The sequence below is a fragment of the Mesocricetus auratus genome, unplaced genomic scaffold (assembly GCF_017639785.1).
Source record: "Mesocricetus auratus isolate SY011 unplaced genomic scaffold, BCM_Maur_2.0 Super-Scaffold_100022, whole genome shotgun sequence".
Taxonomy (NCBI): Eukaryota; Metazoa; Chordata; class Mammalia; order Rodentia; family Cricetidae; genus Mesocricetus; species Mesocricetus auratus.
Genome location: NW_024429203.1, coordinates 2,480,214 through 2,501,082, shown reverse-complemented (window position 1 = coordinate 2,501,082; position 20,869 = coordinate 2,480,214). Strand labels below are relative to the sequence as shown.

Here is a 20,869-nt window from a genome sequence, read left to right as displayed (position 1 = left end):
GGCTGTGAAAATGAAGCTCAGGTTGCAGTGAAGACTGCAAGCTGTTGGAGGTAGATTCCAGAGCAACAAGATATCTGCAAAGAATTGCATATAAGGAGCAGAAGAAGCTAAAGAGAGAAATACATAACTAGTTTTTCCCCATCCCACCAGCCAGTTTCCAAATAATGACATGGAGACATTATTCAGTATGAAAGCTTGCCCTTTAGCTTAGGCTTGTTTGAAGACTATCCATCTATTTAAAATAAATGTTTGACCTTGAAAATGTCTAACATTATGACTATAAATTCAATTGTTATAGATGACTAACTACTAACCTGTATATCCTAAATAGCTTTCAAGTACAAAAACTTTACATACTTTTTTTTTCATTTTAAATTTTGTATTCATTTTACATACCAACCAGTTACTCCTTCCTTCCCTCCTCCCTCCCCCTTCCCACTTCCCCCAACCTTTCGCAAAAACCCACTCCTATCCATTCCTCAGAAAGGGTAAGGCCTCCCATGAGGAGTCAACAAAGCCTGGCACATTAAGTTGAGGCCAGGTCCCTCCTCCCTGCATCAAGGCTGAGCAAGGCATCCCACCATAGGGAATGGGTATCAAAAAGCCAACTCATGCACCAGGAATAGATCCTAGTCCCACTGCCAAGAGCCTCTCAAACAAACCAAGCTGCACAACTGTCGCCCACATTCATAGGGTCTAGTTAGGTCCCATGCAGGCTCTGCAGCTATTGGTCTAGAGTCTGTGAGCTCCCACAACCTGTAGGATTCCCTGTCATGATCTTCATACTCCCTCTTGCTCATAAAATCCCTCCTCCCTTTCTTCAACTGGACTCTCAGAGCTCAGCCTGGTGCTTGGCTGTGGATATCTGGACATGATTCTGTACTGAATGAAGATTCTATAGTGACAGTTACAGTAGTCACCAATCTGAAATACAGGGGAAGGCCAGTTCAGGACCCTCTCCAATATTCCTAGGAGTCTTAGTTTGGGTCATCTTTCTGGATTCCTGGGAATTTTCCTAGCATCACGTTTCTTCCTAACTCCATAATGGTGCCCTCTATCAAGATATCTTTTTCATTGCTCTCCCTCTCCATCCCTCCCCCAACTCAAACATCCTATTCCATCATGTTCCCATCCCCTACCTCCTGCTTACTCAAGAGATCTCATCTATTTCCCCTTCCCAGGGCGATCCATGTATCTCTTAGGGTCTTCTTTGCTACCTAGCTTCTCTAGAGAGCTATGGATTGTAGCCTGGTTTTTTGCTTTATAACTACTATCCACTTACGAATGAATTCATACCAGGTTTGTTTTTCTGGGTCTGGGTTGTTACCACACTCAGAATGATTTTTTTCTAGTTCCATCCATTTGCCTACAAATTTCATGATATCATTGTTTTTTACAGCTGAGCAATACTTCATTGTGTAAATGTACCACATTTTCTTTATTCTAGGTTGTTTCCAGGAAATGGCTATTAAGAATAATGCTGCTATGAACACTTATTGATTGTTGCTCTCAGTATCTGTGCTGCTAGTGTTATATTTAGGAATTTCTCTCCTATACCATTGCATTCAAGACTACTTTCCACTTTGTCTTCTATCAGATTTTAAATTAGAAACAATCTTACTTTTAGATATCAATCCTGGTTCCCTCTCTCTCCCATCCCATCCCCCATCCACTCCCAAACTCATGAATCATTAAATGGCCATCTTATCAAATGCAATCTACAGATTCAATGCAGTCCCCATCAAAATCCCAGCATAATTCTTTTCAGACCTTGAAGGAACAATATTCAGCTTGATATGGAGAAACAAAAACCCAGGATAGCTAAAACAGGTAATTCTATATCACCATCCCTGATTTCAAGCTCTAATACAGAGCTATAGTAATAAAAACTGCATGACATTTCCGGGCATTGGTGGTGCATGCCTTTAATCCCAGCACTCGGGAGGCAGAGGCAGGTGGATCTCTGTGAGTTTGAGGCCAGCCTGGTCTACCAAGCGAGTTCCAGGACAGCCTCCAAAACAATACAGAGAAACCCTGTCTCGGAAAAAAACAAAAACAAAAAAAACTGCATTATTGATAGGAAACCAGGTAGATCAATAGAATTTAAAGACCCAGATGTAAATCTATATACCTATGGACACCTGATTTTCAAAGAAGCCAAAAATGTACAATAGAAAAAAGAAAACATCTTTAACAAATGGTGTTGGTCTAACTCAATTGTCACCATGTAGAAGAATGTAAATAGATCCATATCTATCACTCTGCCCAAAACTCAAGTCTAAGTGGATCAAAGACCTCAACTTAAATCCAGATATACTGAACCTGATAAAACATAAAAGTGGGGGAATAGCCTTAACTTGATAGAACTAAAAGGGAGGAATAGCCTTGAATTCAGTGGCACAAGAGACAACTTCCTGAACAGAACACCAATATCACAGGCACTAAGACTGACAATTAATAAATGGGGCCTCATGAAACTGAAAATCTTCTGTAAGGCAAAGGACACTGTCAATAGGATAAAATGGCAGTCTGCAGAATGTGAAAAGATCTACACCAACTACACATCTGGCAGAGGGCTAATTTACAAAATATATAAAGAAATTAGGAAACTAGACAACAAACCAATCCAATTTTTAAAATGGGGTAGAGATCTAGACAGAATTATCAATTGAGAATCTCAAGTGGTCGAGAAACACTTAAAGAAATGTTCAACATCCTTAGCCATTAGGGAAATGCAAATCAAAACAACTCTGAGATTCCATCTTATACCTGTCAGAATGGCTAAGATCCAAAATACAAGTAACAGGTCATGCTGGAAACGCTGTAGAGCAAGGAGAGCGCTCCTCTGTTGCTGGTGGGAACATGGATAGTTAGGGTTTCTATTGTTGTGAAAAGACACCATTACCACGGCAACTCTTATACAGAAAACATTTAATTGGCATGGCTCATTTCCAGTTTCAGAGGTTCAGTCCATTATCATCATGATGAGTAGTATGGCAGTGTGCAGGCAGACATGGTGCTGGAGTAGTAGCTGAGAGTCCTTCATCTTGCAGGCAACAGGAGTCAGTTGAGACACTGGACAGTGTTGTAAGTATAGGAAACCTCAAGGCCCAACCCCATAGTGACACACTACCTCTAACAAGGCCAAACCCACTCCAACACAGCCACACTTTCTAATAGTGCCACTCCCTATAAGATTATGGGGGACAATTACATTCAGACTACCACAGATTGCAAACTTGTACACCCACTTTGGAAATCAATATGGTGGTTCCTCAGAAAATTGAGAATCAATCTACCCCAATATCCAGCTACACCACTCTTGGGCATCTACCTAAATGACGCTCCATCATACCACAAGGACACTTGCTCAAGTATGTTCATAGGTTTATTTGTAATAGCCAGAACCTGGAAACAGCCTAGATGGCCATCAACTGGAGAATGGATAAAGAAAATGTACATTTACACAATGGAGTACTACTCAGCTTTAAGAACAATGACAGCAGGAAACTTGTAGGAAAATGGATAGAGCTAGAAGAAAAATTACCCTGTGTGAGGTAACCCAGATCAAGCAGAACAGACAGGGTATTTACTCATTTATAATTGGATATAAGCTATAAAATAAACGATAATCAAGCTATATTCCACAGACCCAGACAGGATAAGGAACAAGGAGGGCTCAGGGGGGAATACATGGATCTCCCTGGGAAAGGGAAATATAATAGATTTTGTGGGTGAACTGGGGGTAGGTGGGGAGGATAAGTGGGGATGGGACCCTGAGGAATCAAGTTGGGGGCGTGAAGGGTGAGAGTACTAAAGGAGACTGGAAAAGAGGAGCATCAGGTGATGTAGAAACCTAGTGTAAGGGGAATTCCTAGACATCTCCAAGGATGACCCCAGCTAAGACTCCTAGCAACAGGGGATACATAGCCTGAACTGGCCATCTCCTGTGACCAGGTAAGACTTCCAGTGGAACCAGCCCAGCCACATAACCTTTGACCTGTGATCTGCTCTGCTTAGAAGATGTGCTGGGGTGAGAGAGGCACAGATTGTGGGAGTGGCCAGCCAATGGCTGGTTTAGCCTAAGAACCATGCCAAAAGAGGAAGCCCACCCCAGATGCGATCTAGAGTGCCAGGACACAGAAGCTGTGTGGCCCAGAGACCTTGAATTGACCCAAGCACAACTGACAAAAAGTCAGTGTAGTGATGCTTATCAATAGTTTGCTATACTTGACTAGCCCAACTCATAACAGAGGTTTCATCTGGGAACTAGTAGAAACAGATACAGAGAGCCACAACCAAACAGGCAGAGCTTAGGGAATCCTGCAGAAGAGGGAGAGGAAGGATTGTAGGAGCCAGAGGTGTCAAGGACACAAAAAACCCCACAGAATCAATTAATCTAGGCTTATAGGAGCTCACAGAGACTGAATTTATAACCAGGGAGCCTTCATGGGACCAATCTAGACCCCTCTGTACATCAGCTTGTTCTTGTGTAGCTTGTTCTTCTAGTGGGACCCCTAGCAGTGGGAGAAGGGTCTCTCTGACTCTCATACTAGGTTATCTTGTCTAGCTGTAATGTGAAGGGAGGTGCTTAGTCTTACTGCAACTTGGTATGTATGGTGATGTATTGTTAATGATCTAATGAAGCTTACCCGAAAATCAGAAACAAAGCAAGCCGCAGCCATAGAGGCCAGGCAGTCGTGACTCACACCTTTAATCCCAGCAGCCACACTAGTTAGCCATAGAATATGGGCAGTGGTGACTCACACCTTTAATCCCAGCAGCCACACTAGTTAGCCATAGAATATGGGCAGTGGTGACTCACACCTTTAATCCCAGCAGCCACACTAGTTAGCCATAGAATATGGGCAGTGGTGGTGCATGCCTTTAATCCCAGCACTAGAGAAGTACGTAAGACAGGAACAGAGTCTTAGTCTGCATTTGGTATTCATTCTGCAGTCATGCTAAGGATAGGATCACCCACCCTTGGTAGAGGTAAGAATTCTCTAGTGGCTTGGCTGCTTTGCTTTTCTGATCTTTAGCTTGAACCCCAATATCCGTCTCTTGGCTTTTAGCTGCTCTCCATGGCAGAATTGCCCTTTTCTAAATAGAAATGGAGTAGTAATATTTGGGTTAAGTCCACACAACTATAATCTTGATCTCTTATCATACAGTGAGTTTCTCTTAAGAGAATTACACAAATAATTATTTAGAAGCCACCCTAGCTAACTAACTCTTTACTTGTGAACTCTAGGTCTTTAGATAAACTTAAACCATAGATGAAGAATCTAGCAAATATTGAGGAGGCACAAATTCTTGCATTAAAATAGATGGTCTTGTGGAGGGGAAGATGCTAAGTTCACATGGAATTCCATGTCCTGCCATATTGTTACTGACACGCATGGAGTTGAGGCATCATGTAATGTTCATTCAAGTAGCAATGTTAAACCTTGTTTTTAATGTATGAATTTTATGAAACCTAATGTCAAATTACCATAATCACAATAATATACAACTTTTTAAATGTTATACTTTTTCATAAAAAATGTGTTACCAATGTGTGTTAACATGTCTATACTTACATATTCTCCTGTTCCAAAGCTCAGACAAGGTTTTAAGTAACTGCATAATGTTGGGATTTTTTCTTATTTTGAATCATGTGTATATGTGTTCATGCATGTGGGTTTGTGTACATGAGTGTAGTGCCCAAAGAGGCCAGAGGTGGCATCAAATTACTGGAGTTGAAGTTACAGGCAGTGGAGAGCCACCTGATGTGTATAAAATATATTCTGATCATGGATTCCTCTCCCCCACCTCTTCCCAACACATCTAACTCCATTGACTTTTTTCTCTTAAAAAAAATCAGGCAACTTAAAAAAAGTAAACAAAAATGGGGGGGGCACCACAGCAAACTAGCAAAAGAAACACAGATGGAAACACACAGGCACATAAACCATACCCCTAACAATACATCAGAAACCGTAATATATAAGCAAAAACCTGTAAGATTAAAAAAAAAAGAAGAAAAAACGCCCTAAGCAATGAGACAAAAAATAAATCTACAAAATCACCCTTGAGCAATTTTTGTGGTGGCCATCTACTGCTGGGCATGGGGCCCACACTAAAGTGTGATTTGTTTACCCAGTTTGACTCCACTTGAGAAAAAGGATTTTTTTCTTTGCAAGCACTCATCTGTGGCAGATGGTTTTTGGCTAGAGATGGGAGCTCATGTCCAGTTGCCTCTCTCGGCACTAGGATCCTGTCTGGTGGGGAGGTGTGCAGACACCATGCACACTTCTAGAGAACCTGTGAGTCTGTATGTGCTGCAGCCCTCCTGTCTGGAAGACATTGTCTTAGTTAGGGTTTTTATTGCTGTGGAAACACCATGATCACACCAAATCTTTTTTTTTTTGTTTTTTTTTTTTTGTTTTTCGAGACAGGGTTTCTCTGTATTGTTTTGGAGGCTGTCCTGGAACTCACTTGGTAGACCAGGCTGGCCTTGAACTCAAGAGATTTGCCTGCCTCTGCCTCCCGAGTGCTGGTATTAAAGGCATGCGCCACCAATGCCCTGCGAGCACATCAAATCTTAGAAAGAAAATATTCAATTAGGGCTACCTTACAGCTCAGAGGTTTAGTCAATTATCATGGTGGAATATGGCAGAGTGCAGACAGACATGGTGTTACAGGAGCTGAGTTTTAAATCTTTCCTTTTTTTATTTAAATTAGAAACAAGCTTGCTTCATGTCTCAGGAGTAGAAGTGAACTGAGACACTGGATGGGGTTTGAACATGAGACCTCAAAGCCAACCTCCATAGTGACACTTCCTCCAACAGTGCCATCTGTACAGCAACAAGACCATACCTCTTTTTTTTTTTTTTTTTTTTTTTTGGTTTTTCGAGACAGGGTTTCTCTGTATTGTTTTGGAGGCTATTGGTCCAGCCCAGCCTCGAACTCACAGAGATCCGCCTGCCTCTGCCTCCCGAGTGCTGGGATTAAAGGCGTGTGCCACCACCGCCCGGCTAAGACCATACCTCTTAATAGCGCCCATGACATATCTAGACTCAGGGTCTTAGCCACCTGAACAGTGTCAGGCATGAGCTCCATTTCATGGAGTGGGGCTTTAATACAACCAGTGGTTGGTTCCTCCACAAGCTTTGTGCCACAAAAGCACTAGCAGTAAAAAGAATATCCAGTACTTTGATAGGTATGCCTTACAAATAGAAGTTTCACTATTCCATACAAGTCCTCAGGCAGTGTGATGTCTGGACATCTCAACAGTTCATCACCGTGCACACTTGTCTTAAGATTGTCAAGGCATAAAGCTCCTAGAACAAGTGTGAATAGTGATGAAATGATCAATAAAAGTGAAGTATAAAAGTCAAGATAAATCTCCAAGTAACTGTGTAAAACTGGCTGACAAAACCAAATTAAGAGTCAAACCGAAAGGGTTCTTGTTGTCTACATACAGATGAAAACAAAACAAAAAAGGCAAGAAATTCATAAAGATAAGAGTGCAATAAAACGTCAATTTATTGCAGTTTTTCACATGGTTAATGATATTTATTCCAAATAACCTGGAAAAAGTTTTTAATAAAAGAGCAGGTGATACAATGCTTGGTAACACACCACCATTGAGCCATTTCCAGCTGGATTGTTTGAAATGCTAATGATTTAGTGTTTTGTGTTAGCATGGATCTGATGAGCAGGTTACTTCTCTACCTGTACTTTGGTTTTAGCACCTGTGTAGCTTTTGTTTAATTCATTTGTGTATTCTGTGGGACACCTTGTGGCTGGTTCTGTCCTACTGTATAGGCTCTAGGGATCAAACTTAGGTCATTGGACCTTTATAGAATGAGCCATTCACCATCCTCCTGTTCTTTCAACGTTTATTTTTATTTACAGATGTATTTAGATGTGCACCTAAACTCACAGAAACCAGAAGTGGGTATTGAGTGTCCACTTCCATCACTCACCATCTATCCCTCCCATAAAGGAACCTGGGGATCATGTCTCAGCAAGGCTAGAAATCAGCTAGTTCAAGTGATCCCCTGTCTCCACCATTATTAGAACTGGGGTGACAGGTATTTGCAGAAATGCTGACTTGTCAAATAGGTGCTAGGATCACCATTTATAAAGCAAGAGCTCTATTCAGGTGGTGGTGGTGCACACCTTGAGTCCCAGCAGAGGCAATTGGATCTGAGTTCAAGGCCAGCCTGGTCTAGAGTGAGTTCAAGGACAGCCAGGGTGACAAAGAGAAATCCTGTCTTATGAAACCAAAGAACAAAATAAAGCAAGAACTAACCACCGAGCTCTCTAACACCATCTTGTGGAGCCTCTGGTGGTGGTGAAGTCACACAAGTTCTGTCAATAGTGTTCCTGCTTTTCTTCATACGGTGTTCTCTGTTGCTAAGGCTTCTTATTTGTGTGGGTCTTTGGTGTGGAATGAGGTCAGATTTGCACTGGAAAACTTTCCTGTATTCTTTACATTCTGTAAGCTTCTCAATTATTAATTTCCCTGGCGTAATACATTAAGGTCTGGTTCTATGTAGAACTCTTCCTTGAATCCCTCATATTCGTAGGGTTCCTCAGCCGTCTGACTTCTCCAATGTTCAGTGACTTCTGACTCGTGGAGGATTTTCCTGTGTTCTTCATTCATGAAGTTTCTTCCTGCATGTCTTTTCTGATGTGCTGTGAGTTGACACTTCCAGTGGAAAGATTTATTGCATTCTTTACATTCATAAAAATTCTCAGATGAATGAACTATCCTATGTGCAGTGAGTTGTGACTTATGGAAAAAGGTTTTCCTGCAGTCTGTACATTCATAAGGCTTCTCACCAGTATGAGTTTTCTGATGTATATTGAGCTTTGACTTGCGGGAAAACCCTTTGTTACATTCTTCACATTTATAAGGCTTTCCACCCAAATGAATTTTTTTATGCCGAGTAAGGTCTGACTTGTAATGGAAAGCTTTATTGCATTCAGTACACTTATGAGGCTTCTCGTCCGTATGGGTTCTTTCATGTGCATTGAGATGAGACTTACGGAAGAAGGCTTTCCCACATCCTTTACATATGTAGGTTCTCTCTTGCCAGTGAGTTTTCTCGTGTGCAGTGAGGTCTGACTGCCAATGATACGATTTACCACATTCAGTACATTCAAAGCGCTTCTCTACATTATGAGTCCGTCTTCGATGCTTAATGAGGGTTGAGTTGGTACAGAAAGTTTTCTCACAGTCTTCACATTCATAGAGTTTCCCACCTCTGTGCAACTTTTGACGACATGTTTTCGCACGTGCTCGATGACGGGATTTTGTCCCTTTGTAGACTTCCTGTTGAGTCTTTAGTTTTGCCTTGAAACAGAAGAAATTTTTACATTCATTAGTATTCAGGCACTTTTTCTTAGAATGAGCTGCCTAATATTCCAAAGTATGATTTCTTTTTTTTTAATAGTATAATTTACTTTTATTTCATTTGCATTGGTGTTTTGCCTGCAGGAATATCTGTGTGAGGGTGTCAGATCTTGGAGTTATAGACAGGTATGAGCTGCCATGTGGGTGCTGGGAAGAACAGCCTGATCTCTTAACCACTGAGGCATTTCTCCAGCCCCCCAAAGTATGATTTCTTAATGAATGATTTCTCATAATCTCTAAATACTTGGGTGTGTGCTTTCCCATTTACTGATCTGGTTTCCTGGCAAACATTTCCATATATACGACATTCAACACTTTGCTTCCACATAAACCACACTGTTGACAAGGAAAGGATTTGAAGTATTTACAGAATTTACTAGAAGTCCCTTTCATAGGAAATTCCTTTAAGTATCAATAATATTGCCTTTGTTTCAAAGGCTACCCCTCTTTGAAAATACTGAATATAGTACTATAAACTTTACTGTCATGTAAACTTAAGATGTTGAGTCTGGTAGCCTTACTTAGATGAAAATTATCTGGTTCTTCTGCAGGCTGCATCTAATTAGGCAGTTCATTCTTCTTGTGTGTGCATGCTAATTATTTCATACTGAAATATGGTTTGATCTTACATTAAATGCTTTACTTACTTCAATCATGACTTCATCTGGTATCTTTTGGTTAGTTATTTCAAGTTGCCCCAAATGTATCTCAGGATTTTCCTTGCTGGTGTCAATCAGGGCACTTACTTTATGAACATCTATAATATTAAAAATGTCACAATTCAATAATAATACATATTTTTATAGAATTCAAACATAAACGTAAAGTCATGCCTTCATATGCTTACTGTGATGGTTAGTTTTATGTCAACTTGACACTGCTAGAGTCACTCTGAAAGAGGGGACCTCAGTTAAGAAAATGCCCAGACAACAAGATTTGCCTATGTGCAAGTCTATGGGACATTTTCTTGAATGATGTGCAAAAGAGGAGTGGTCAGTGCCACCACTGGGCTGGTGGTCCTAGACCCCATAAGAAGGGAGACTGGGGCTGGGCGTTGGTGGCGCACGCCTTTAATCCCAGCACCTGGGAGGCAGAGGCAGGCGGATCTGTGAGTTTGAGGCCAGCCTGGTCTACAGAAAGAGTCCAGGACAACCTCCAAAACAATACAGAGAAACCCTGTCTTGAAAAACAAAACAAAAAAAAAAAAAAAAAAAAAGAAGGGAGACTGAGCAAGCCACAGGGAGCAAGCCAGTAAGCAGCATCCTCCATGGTCTCTGCTGGAATGATGGACTGTGCTGAGGAACTATAAGCTGAAAATAAATTTTTCCTCCCTAAGTTATTTTTGGCCATGGTATTTTAACATAGCAACAGAAAGTTCAACTAAGACACTGAACTACAGTAAGTGTATGTATTTATACATTTCATTCTATAATGAATATAACAAATTACACTAACAGATACTAGGATTCTTGCTTTGTTTTACTGTTAAAATACAGAATTAATTCATGCTTATTGTAGAAGGCAATCAATTCTTTTAATATTAAAGAATAACCTTGTTGGTCAGAGAAATCTTGCTTTAGTTTTGTCTTTCAAATACATGAGCCAATGCTTCCTGGTCATTATAGTCTTTGCTAAGACATATGTTATGCTAATAGGTTTGTCTTCTAAAGTAACTACGCACATTCCTCTTTTGCCAGTTTCAGGATTCTTTCTTTTGTACTATTGGCAATTTAATTTTAATGACCTTAAAAAGGTCTTTTTGGATGCCATTTTTTTTCCTTTTTGTATCAAGTCACAGATTGCATTCTGTTTGTTATTTTCATTTTATTGTATTCAGTGTGTGTATGTGTGTGTGTGTGTGTGTGTGTGTGTGTGTGTGTGTTGCAGGTACATGTAGGCCATGGTGTGTGGGAGCCTACAATGGTGCGTATGTGGAGATCCAAGAACAACTTGGGGAGTCTGTTCTCTTCTTCCCCTGTATGGGACCCAATAATAAAACTCAGGTGGTCAGGCCTTGTACTGTCTTTCCTTACTGAACCACCTCACTGGGCCAGGTTAGGTTTCTTAGTCATAGCCAGAAGGTATGGAGTGTTATAGTAGTCATGATTGCTCTGTATTTCCCCTCAATCTGACCAGAGTAATTCTCAACCTTATCTACAAACCCCGTTTTGCTTTGTTTTTGTTTTTTTCTGGCACACTATACACTGTATGATGCTTTTCAGTGAATATCCTAGTTATGGTTGAGCATTTCCCTTCCAAGACCTCAGGTTGTATTTTCTTCTGCAATTTCTCTCAATTTCTTACTGAAGATTCTGAATTTCTTAGGAAAGATTTAAATTTATTCTTCATTTGTCTATTTACTGGAAAATGCTTTCAGGTCAGATCACTGTTAAATGTAGCATATGAGTTTCGTGCATGGCATCCTTTCCACCTCCCTACCCTTGGAATCGGGTATTAGAGGGCCAACACATGTGGGAAGATTTTTTTGTATTTTGCCATGATTGATGTTCCCGTACTGTGATTTGTACAATGAGGATGCATCAATCTTTCCATTTTATGCAAGGGAGAGACTTCTTTGTCATTATTCTTCACCTGTAGCCTTAACCTGCTGTACCACTCAGAAGAAGACCCAATATAGAAATGAAAAGTAAAGATAATGCATACAACACCAGTAACCACACAAAGAATATACAAAAATGTAGAACAGTGAAAATGAAACCTAATGAATATTAAAAGGAGAATGAGAGCGAGATATAATATAGTATGCTAAGTATATTAGAATGTTTCTAGGTTATTGATTTCCAAATGTATCTATATTCTAAATATGATCAGTATCAAGTCATTAATTTATATCCAATTACTAGTTACATGCAAAAGTTAGAAAATAGCCATCTCAAAGTGAAAGGGAAACTAAACGAAAATATCCATAAACAGCAAACTCACTGTGTGCCTTTGCTAACATAAAGACTCCTACATATTTTTCCTGATAAAGTCTCCCTGGCTATTAGCTCATCACTTACTTCATACCTTCGATTCATTGTGTTCTATCTAACTGAAGCTCTTTTAGAGATGTTTTATATGACCAGTATTGATAACATGACAATTACAAAAATGATAACCTACCTATAAATTAAAAAATAAAGAGCGGGTGTTTGAAAAAGTCAGGAAGGTCCAATAACAAAGCTGTTATATAGAACAAGACAGGAGGCCGAACAAGAAGTTAAGTCAAGCGTTTAACCAGTGGGAAGCACTAGGAGGATCTATATACGGGGATTTGTGGCAAGTCAAGATGTTTTTGGCAAATTTTCAGCAACAAAATAAGGGAGAAGTGACACCACTTCTTAAACTGGATGGAGAGGAAGAGGAAGAAGAAGAAGCAGAAGCAGAAGAAGAAGAAGAAGAAGAAGAGGAAGAGGAGGAAGAGGAAGAGGAAGAAGAGGAAGAAGAAGAAGAAGAGGAAGAGGAAGAGGAAGAAGAAGAGGAAGAGGAAGAAGAGGAAGAGGAAGAGGAAGAAGAAGAAGAGGAAGAGGAAGAGGAAGAAGAAGAAGAGGAAGAGGAAGAAGAAGAGGAAGAAGAAGAAGAAGAAGAAGAAGAAGAAGAAGAAGAAGAAGAAGAAGAAGAAGAAGAAGAAGAAGAAGAAGAAGAAGAAGAAGAAGAAGAAGAGGAAGAGGAAGAAGAAGAGGAAGAAGAAGAAGAAACGTTTCAGCAATGTCACCACCAGCTGTTTCAGGACTGAGTTTAGATAAAATGGGATTTTTAAAAAACCAACAGCTCAACATGACCCACATCTGATGAGCTCCCTGCCTGCTGTCCTCCTAGTACATTTACTCACTTGGGAGACTCCACACTGAGGCTTCTGCTGGGCTCCATGGCCCATATCCACGTTCCAAATTGAAGATCAACTTAGGTTTGGCTGTGCAGAGCTCTGTAAATTGGAAATAATAAGAAATGGTGCCAGTGTTGTGACAGTCTACTAATGAGAACCACAGCACCACTTCTGGAACTGTTGTTCATAAAGTGAGTAAGAAGCTCTGGTCAGAGAGGATCTATACTCTCATTTCTCATTCTTCACTAGCTAGAAGGCCACCCTTTTGTGGCATTAAACTACAAGACAGATAACCCAAAACAGTGATCTTGAGAAAGTTTACCAGGCTGGAAGGATGGTTATGGGATAAGAGCAAATAAATACTGCTCTTGGGAGACCCAAGTTCAGTTCTCAGTATCAAACTTGGCAGCTCACAACGGCTCAACTCCAGCTCTGGGAGATCCAATACACTCTGGTGTCCACGAGTGTCCACACACATGGTGCTCACTCTCACAGACACATATACATAGCTACAAATAAAATAAATCTTGAAAGTAAGTGATGATTATTATACTTGTTAACCAAGGAAAAAGTGTTTGCTGAGGCTGATGGGGGCGGATGTTATACTTACTCAGGAACACCAGGCTGCTGTAGGTCTCCAGCATCACGTCCCTGTAGAGGGCTCTCTGGGCAGCGTCCAGGTCCTGCCACTCCTCCCAGGTGAAGTCCACGGCTATGTCCTCAAATGACACCAATCCCTGGAATGACATGCTTCTCTTTAGTTCAAGGAACACAAAATGGGAGCTCCCTTCTCCCTCCATCCCTCCCTCCCTCTCTTTCTCTCTCTCTGTATGTGTCTGTGTTACTAGTTTTGTACAGAAGGTACAGCTTGATTTGTATTCTGTATCATGGAAAAAGAAAAATACCAGCATCTTTATCTGTGTCAACATAGTGATTCTTGAAAACAAAACTAGCCTTTTCCCATTCCAACAAAAACAAAAGCCGTAGAAAACCACTCAGGTATGTAAGGGAAGGGGAAGTGTTAAGAGCAAGGGGAGCCGGGCATCGGTGGCGCACACCTTTAATCCCAGCACTCAGAAGGCAGAGGCAGGCAGATCTCTGTGAGTTCGAGGCCAGCCTGGTCTACAAGAGCTAGTTCCAGGACAGCCTCCAAAGCCACAGAGAAACCCTGTCTCGAAAAACCAAAAAAAAAAAAAAAAAAAAGGGCAAGGGGAAAGAATACATGAACCCAATCATAATCATATAAATGTCACATTCAGTCTCCAAACAAAGAAAATGCAGATGCCGAGGTTTGAGTCACAGCACTGTTAAAGGTGTATACATACAAGGGCCAAAGGTCTGAGCTCAGTTCTCAGCACCCATCATAGAGTAAGTATGTCTTGGTCAGGGTTACCATTGCTGCGGTCAAACACCAGGACCAAGGCAACTTGGGGAGGAGATGCTTTATTCCACTCACAATTCCATATCACAGTTCATCATCAAAAGCAATGAAGGCAGGAGCTCATGTAGGTCAGGAGTTGATGCAGAGGCCATGGAGGGGTGCTGCCTACTGGCTTGTTCCCCATGGCTTGCTCAGTCAGCCTGCTTTCTCATAGAACCCAGGACCACCAGCCCACGGGTGGCACCACCCACTGTGCTTGCTTACAGCCCCATCTTATAGAAACATTTTATTGAGGCTTCCTGCTCTTAGATGACGTTAGCTTGTGTTGACTTGACATGTATCTATGCAGTGAAAATCCATTCTCAACCTGTAAGTTGCAGCTCCATGTGGGGTTACATAACTGAAGGCAGGGGGTCAAAAAAAGGGGGAACACTAAAAGGTTTTGAAACATGCAGCCAAAATTAATTTAAAATCAAATGTGGACTGAATTCAAAGTGTTATGGGCAGGGCTCACCTTTGTGCCACTGGGTGACTTCAGAACACACAACACGCATACTTTGTGCTGTACATGCCATTGTGCTACAAAGCACCACAGACGCCCTCTCTGCTCCAGACTCAAGTATGTTATACATTGCAGATTTTACATGGTTATCTGCTCTTTCAAAAGCACAACTTTTGATGAAAAACAAAGCTATTTAATATTTTCTATCCTTTCTTGACATTTATCTTTACACAAATAAATTAGAAATTCTCACTAGTATGAAAAGTTGCTTTCATCTATAAGAAATATTAATAGATGTATCAAAGCATTTTTTGAAATAAATAAAATTCTTATTACAGCAAATGTATATTTATTTTACACACCTAAGAGCATACAAGTATTTCCTGGGGGGGGGGTAAAAAATACAAAACATATAAGAATCCCTGGTATAGACGCCTGACTTTCCTTCCACCCATGGGTGACAGGGCTAATAAACATCTACACATGTATCAAGTCTCCTCAAAAGCAAAAATGAAGCAGGCATTGGTGGTACATGCCTTTAATCCCAGCACTCAAGAGACAAAGGCAGGGGATCTCTATGAGTTTGAGACCAGCCTAGTCTATAAGAGCTAGTTCTAGGACAGGCTTCAAAGCCACAGAGAAACCCTGTCTTGAACCCCCCCCCCCCGACCAAAAAAAGCAAAAGTGATTTGTCAGATGTCAATACATTGACCACTGGGGAAAAAGTACAGCAAATCTATCGTGAGCAACATGCCAGAGGTCTGGAGCATGATTCCAGACACCTAACATCCCCCCAAGGAAGGAAGATTGGGCACATAAAACTAGAACCCTAGTGTTCATTGTGTATCTATACTAACCTACCTAGAACACAGAACGAAGCCCAACTCTGTGTACTAACAGAAACAATCCACTAGTTACACACACACACACACACACACACACACACACACACACACACACACACACACGATCAGGCGGGTTAAGGTCTCATGTCTCTCTAGGAGGGAGTTCGGCTACCTGCTTTGCTGATGGTTGAGCTGTTATCTAACCTGCTCCAGGGAACTAATAAAGCAAGCTCTGGCCTGAAGGAAAGCATGGAGCTCCTGAGCCTACCACTGCTCACTGCACAGACAGCCCCGGACCCACCAGTTCCCATCAGGAGTCTGCCCAGATACTTACATTCATCTTTTACAGTTGATTTGTGGGAACAGAAGCTAACCTCCAAAGCTCTGGGAACAAAGCCACCTGAGGCTTTCAAGCCATAAAAACACATGGCTCTAGGGTAGAACTAATTACCATCACTTAGTTACACAGACAGGGACTTTCAACTGGTCAAAGAGAACAAGACACCGGAGAGCTGAGGCGTGAATGACACGTGCCCTATGCCCAGGGATCAGGGCTCATCTTGAAAGAGGGGGTAGGAAGGTTTGAAGAGCCAGGTGTTACAGAGGACTGCTCTGAGACAGGACAAGAGAAGTCCTGACAGGGACACTGAACTCATGCGCTCACAGAAGCTATGTTGCAAGCATCAAGTCAGGTCAGACTCCATCACGGTGGGAGAGGAGCCTGTAAGTACCATGTGAGCTTTTGGCAACTGGTGGCTGTGGGGTAAGGAGTTAGTTTACCTCTGACAAGGCCCATGTTCTAGCAATGATCCTACACCCAGCACACACTAGCATCACCAAGTAGACTGAGGGATTGCTTTTGTCTTCTTAAGTAAAAATTAATGGAAGTGCTTTCTTACAGAGCAAGGACTAGGTTTTAAGATAATTGTAGTTTTTAAGTTTGTCAAGATTTTAAATATAAAAATTCCTAAAACATGAGTCAAGTTTTTAGTGTTACAGAACAGCCGGGTTTCAAACCATAATTTGTTCTTCAAAACTGCTATAAGGATGCTGTGGTGATTTAACAGCCCCCCCCCAAGCTAAAGCCAGTAAGTGAAAGGACTGAGGTAACAGCCTATACATTAGCTATTGCCCTTGGGGCAGCCAGGTCCCAGGGACCAGGAGAAAGGAAACCTTAGCAACCCTCTGAGCCATCCCAGAAGATCACACAACTGACAGAAGAGTGGGAGAGGCCGAGATGCTCCAGACAAGCTGCTAAAAGCAACCTTCAGCTGGCCATAAAGAACTTTATTTGTGGCTACCCAGGGGAAAAAATAAAATCTCCCAGCTCCCAGCCAGGGTTCTCATCCTGACCTTGTCCTGCTGGGGACCCGATCTCTACAGTGGCCAGCTTTAGCCAACCCTTAAAGCTGGACTCAGTGTGTCTCAGATAAGACTCAGCACGCACCAGATTCTTCTCATAAGCTCCAGACTAGAAAATCTCCCCAACTTCATTTTACGGTGGCAGGACACAGACTTTGAGAGAATGCTATAATGACCCCCACAGGAGCCCCTCTGAGTAATTGTACTTCAGCCCAAAAAGCTGACCCAGTAGCCCTGGCTGAGGTTCTCCACATGGGACAGGAATGAAACTTAACACTTGAACAGGTCGGGCCCCTGCTTTCCATGCAACCAATTGGGGAGAAAAGGGGTCTTCTATTGCCATAGTATCCCAATTAAACTTGTCCCTGAGATTTTGATCTTACTGGCAACCATCTGGCTTCTGATTTAGGTGACCATTATACATTTCAAGGCCCACCAGAAGGACCCTCTGACATTTCCGGGTCAGTTAACTGGTCAAACAGGCAGTGCAGCTTCTAAAACAGGCTGCCTAAGTTTCCTAACCACACTCTCCATGGGCTTTAGATCAGATATCTGAAGCTATTGCCTCAGGATGTTACAAACCCACACAGGATGTCTATCGCTCCCTGGGCTCTCCCAATAGACACTCCTCAACAGTTTTCATTGGGCCTCACAGCCGGGGCGCAAGTCTTCCTCCTTCTGATTGCAAAGCCTCTTCAGACAATGTGATCTGTTTCCAAAATCCGTCCTACCTGTTGTTAGTGTAATCCTGAAGGATAAAAATATCCTTTCCCCGGGAATAAAAGACTCAACACTTACTGGACAAGACCTTATCAAATACTCAAGTCTCCTGATGAGGCCCATCTGCAGATTCATCTGTCCAGAGTTAATACTGTTCCACCCCAGCTCAGACGAACTATTCCTGTGAGCCTCTGGGACCCCCAGCCCGAGGAGACTTCAAGACACCGATGAGTGGCAACAGACAGCGCCATTTCCTGAATTATTACCCAGCCCTTTAGTCCCGTGCGCTATGTGGCTGGGCTTTACACTAGGCACAGCCTTCGTCCCATCCTCACACCACCACCACCAGTCACCTGTCTGTCTCCCAAACCACCACCACCAGTCACCTGTCTGTCTCCCAAACCACCACCACCAGTCACCTGTCTGTCTCCCAAACCACGCAATGGTCACCTTCAACCACTGTTACTTCACCGTTCTGTGCCCGTTTGTCTTGAGTTCTGTTTCTCTGGCTCTCGCTGGTCTCATCTCCTACTTCTGATTACATGCCAGGAAGCTCCTGATGGTTGACATCCTGGCTTCTCCCTCTCCCCCAGTCCTGGGCAACCAGGCCCTGTTCTTGCTCCCGACTCCTCTCCTCCTGCCCAGGGATTTCTCCTCAGCACCGGCCAGTCACTCCGTCCTACCCCTCTCCTGGGCCTGCGCCTTCTCCCTAAGGAACCTTTCCTGGTCACCGGGCTTCTCTAATCCTCGGGTTCTCTCGCTGCCCCAGGGGTGGCTCTTCTCTGGGTCCCTTCCTCGCCCCGTGATCTATCTTTGATGGGCCGCGCTTGTTAATATCCTGACACTATGCTGACAGCTCAAACTGTCAAAAGGTTGCATGGCTACATCAAGCATGCTTCAGTGGCTGCATGCAGACGCATGCGGACCTGGGGCCACATGGAGCTGGGCCAAGGGCAGCTCCATGATTCCAGTTTCAACGGTCCCAACTGCTGAGCCTTGTTCTAAACCGCTCTTTCCCCTTTTAAGGACCTCTCGATTATTCTCTTTCTTTTCATTTCTGCATCTACACCTCCCTTCGATCCCTTTCCCAATAAACTCCATGTGGGTTTGTTGAGTTTGGTGGATCGTATCTCACTGCGTGAAGCTCCAGCAAAGAACAACACGGCATTATCTGAGTTATCAGCCATTACCACTGGGCACCTGCTCCCATTACTGATGACCTCTTCCGCTTTTTCCACGTAACTGGAAGCAATATAGGGCAAAGGTTAGAGGTTAGCTTGTTTAAAGTGGCTGTCGGCTCAATATTCCTGGAATGCATGTATATAAGTCATATGCATACAATTTTTCATATTTCTGGGCTCTTCATTTCCTATCAAATATTATAGAAGTAGTGTTTAGGGCAAGGAATTGAGTTTCTTCTTAATGTTCCCCACCACAAATGTGTATGTAAATGTTTCTTACTTCTGCGGAGGCCCTCCTTCCTCACTCACCCATTAGTGCTCAGACGCTGGGTTCGCTCAACACCTCCCAACCCTATAAAGCCCAACCCCTACACCCCACTCCCTGCACCCAGCTTCCGAGTTTCCATACCGTTCTGCAGCTCACCCCTCCCAGTATCTGAAGCCCGGAGAGGAGGGCTGCTGTGTGTTGTGCTAAAGCGACGCGACTGCAAAGCAGTTCCTGCCGGTTGACTTCCAGTGGCCCCATGGCCCCAGCCGGCCCGCAGCTGCCGGGAGCTCGAGTTCCCGGGCAGGAACCAGGGACGCCGGGGGCGCCCGCAGCCCGTCCACCCCCACCCCACAGCCGGAGGGCAGAGCCAGGCTGGGGACCCTGCTGCCGCCGCCGGGCACCAGCTCCGCGGGGACGCGGATCTCACCATGGTCGGTCTCCGAGCGTCCCGCGACTGTCCGCAGTCTCCGGTGCCGGCGCAGGCTCGCCCAACCGACGACTCGGAACGACCGAACCCAAGATGGCGAACTCAGCCGGGCAGAGAACTCGGACGGTCTCGGCGGAACTTTATGCGCCGGCCCGGCTTGCCTCATTTCAGAGTCGACCTGTCACAGGGCCTGAGCGGCAGCCGAGGGCACCAATCCGTTACGGAAAGCGGGGCTTCCTGGGTGGGAGGGGCGGAGTTACCCAGACTGCCGAAGCCGTTGCAGAGTTTACGGTTGCATGGAAATACCTTACAGGTAGAGAGAATGGCATTGTCGTGCCTCTTATGCCCAGGACGCGGGACCCCAAACACGACCACCACAGAGCCAAGTCCCGATGCAAACACACAGGGCTTTATTCGTTGCGAACTCGAGCCGGGGGAGTGGTGGCGCCCACCTTTAATCCTGGCACTCGGGAGGCAGAGGCAGGAGGATCTCTGAGTTAAGAGACCAGCCTGGTCAACACAAGTTCCAGGACAGTCTCCAAAGTCACAGAGAAACCCTGTCTCGAAAAAGCAAAACAAAACAAAACAAAAAACTAATTTGGGCTGTCCAGCAGGACCCAAACCAGCAGGGGAGTGGGCTTATAAAAGGAAAAACCAGGGTCGATTGGCCCTGGGTTTCAGTAAGATTTGGAAATTTCCCTTAGAGCATCTGGTGTCCTGTTGGTGTAAGGACTCAGGCATTGTCTGGCCTGCCCCTGTCACCTGCCAGAATGCACACAGAAACCCTGGTCAGCCCAGGGTTTCATGATTGTGTAGTCTGCACGCAGGTGCTTCCTTGTCTACTGCTAGGGGTTTTAAAGAAAAAAAAATTGCATGGTTACATCAGCAGGAGGGAAGAGGTACTGGTCGGTTGCTGATTGGTTGACATTTAGCGGAATTTTCCAAAGT

The 20,869-nt window shown here is 43.4% G+C and overlaps 1 protein-coding gene across 2 annotated transcripts; it reads right to left on the bottom strand.

Annotated features, from left to right (window-relative positions):
• Positions 1-7,506: 7,506 nt before the first annotated feature.
• On the bottom strand, positions 7,507-20,072 carry LOC101839930 (zinc finger protein 809-like). 2 transcript variants are annotated; one of them, XM_040729719.1, is made up of 5 exons: positions 19,922-20,072; positions 13,846-13,972; positions 13,242-13,334; positions 10,057-10,166; positions 7,507-9,349 (listed from the first exon to the last, which is right to left on the bottom strand). In XM_040729719.1, the coding sequence occupies exons 1-5, from the start codon at positions 19,922-19,924 to the stop codon at positions 8,507-8,509; spliced, it is 1,176 nt and encodes a 391-aa protein (XP_040585653.1). In that variant the 5' UTR covers positions 19,925-20,072; the 3' UTR covers positions 7,507-8,506. The 2 variants fall into 2 exon arrangements, with proteins under 2 accessions (XP_040585653.1, XP_012974811.2); XM_013119357.3 differs by lacking the exon at positions 19,922-20,072 and adding an exon at positions 19,636-19,915.
• Between the last annotated feature and the right edge of the window lie 797 nt (positions 20,073-20,869).

Bases quoted from the DNA above. Each gene is read 5' to 3' on its own strand.
- LOC101839930 (XM_013119357.3), bottom strand. From the start codon at position 19,752: ATGGGGCCACTGGAAGTCAACCGGCAGGAACTGCTTTGCAGTCGCGTC. The intron at 13,973-19,635 runs GTATGGAAACTC...ATGTCATTCCAG, and splicing joins GAGGGGTGAGCTGCAGAACG to GGATTGGTGTCATTTGAGGA. The intron at 9,350-10,056 runs GTAAGTAAAGCA...TTCTGTTTCAAG, and splicing joins CAGATGAAGTCATGATTGAA to GCAAAACTAAAGACTCAACA.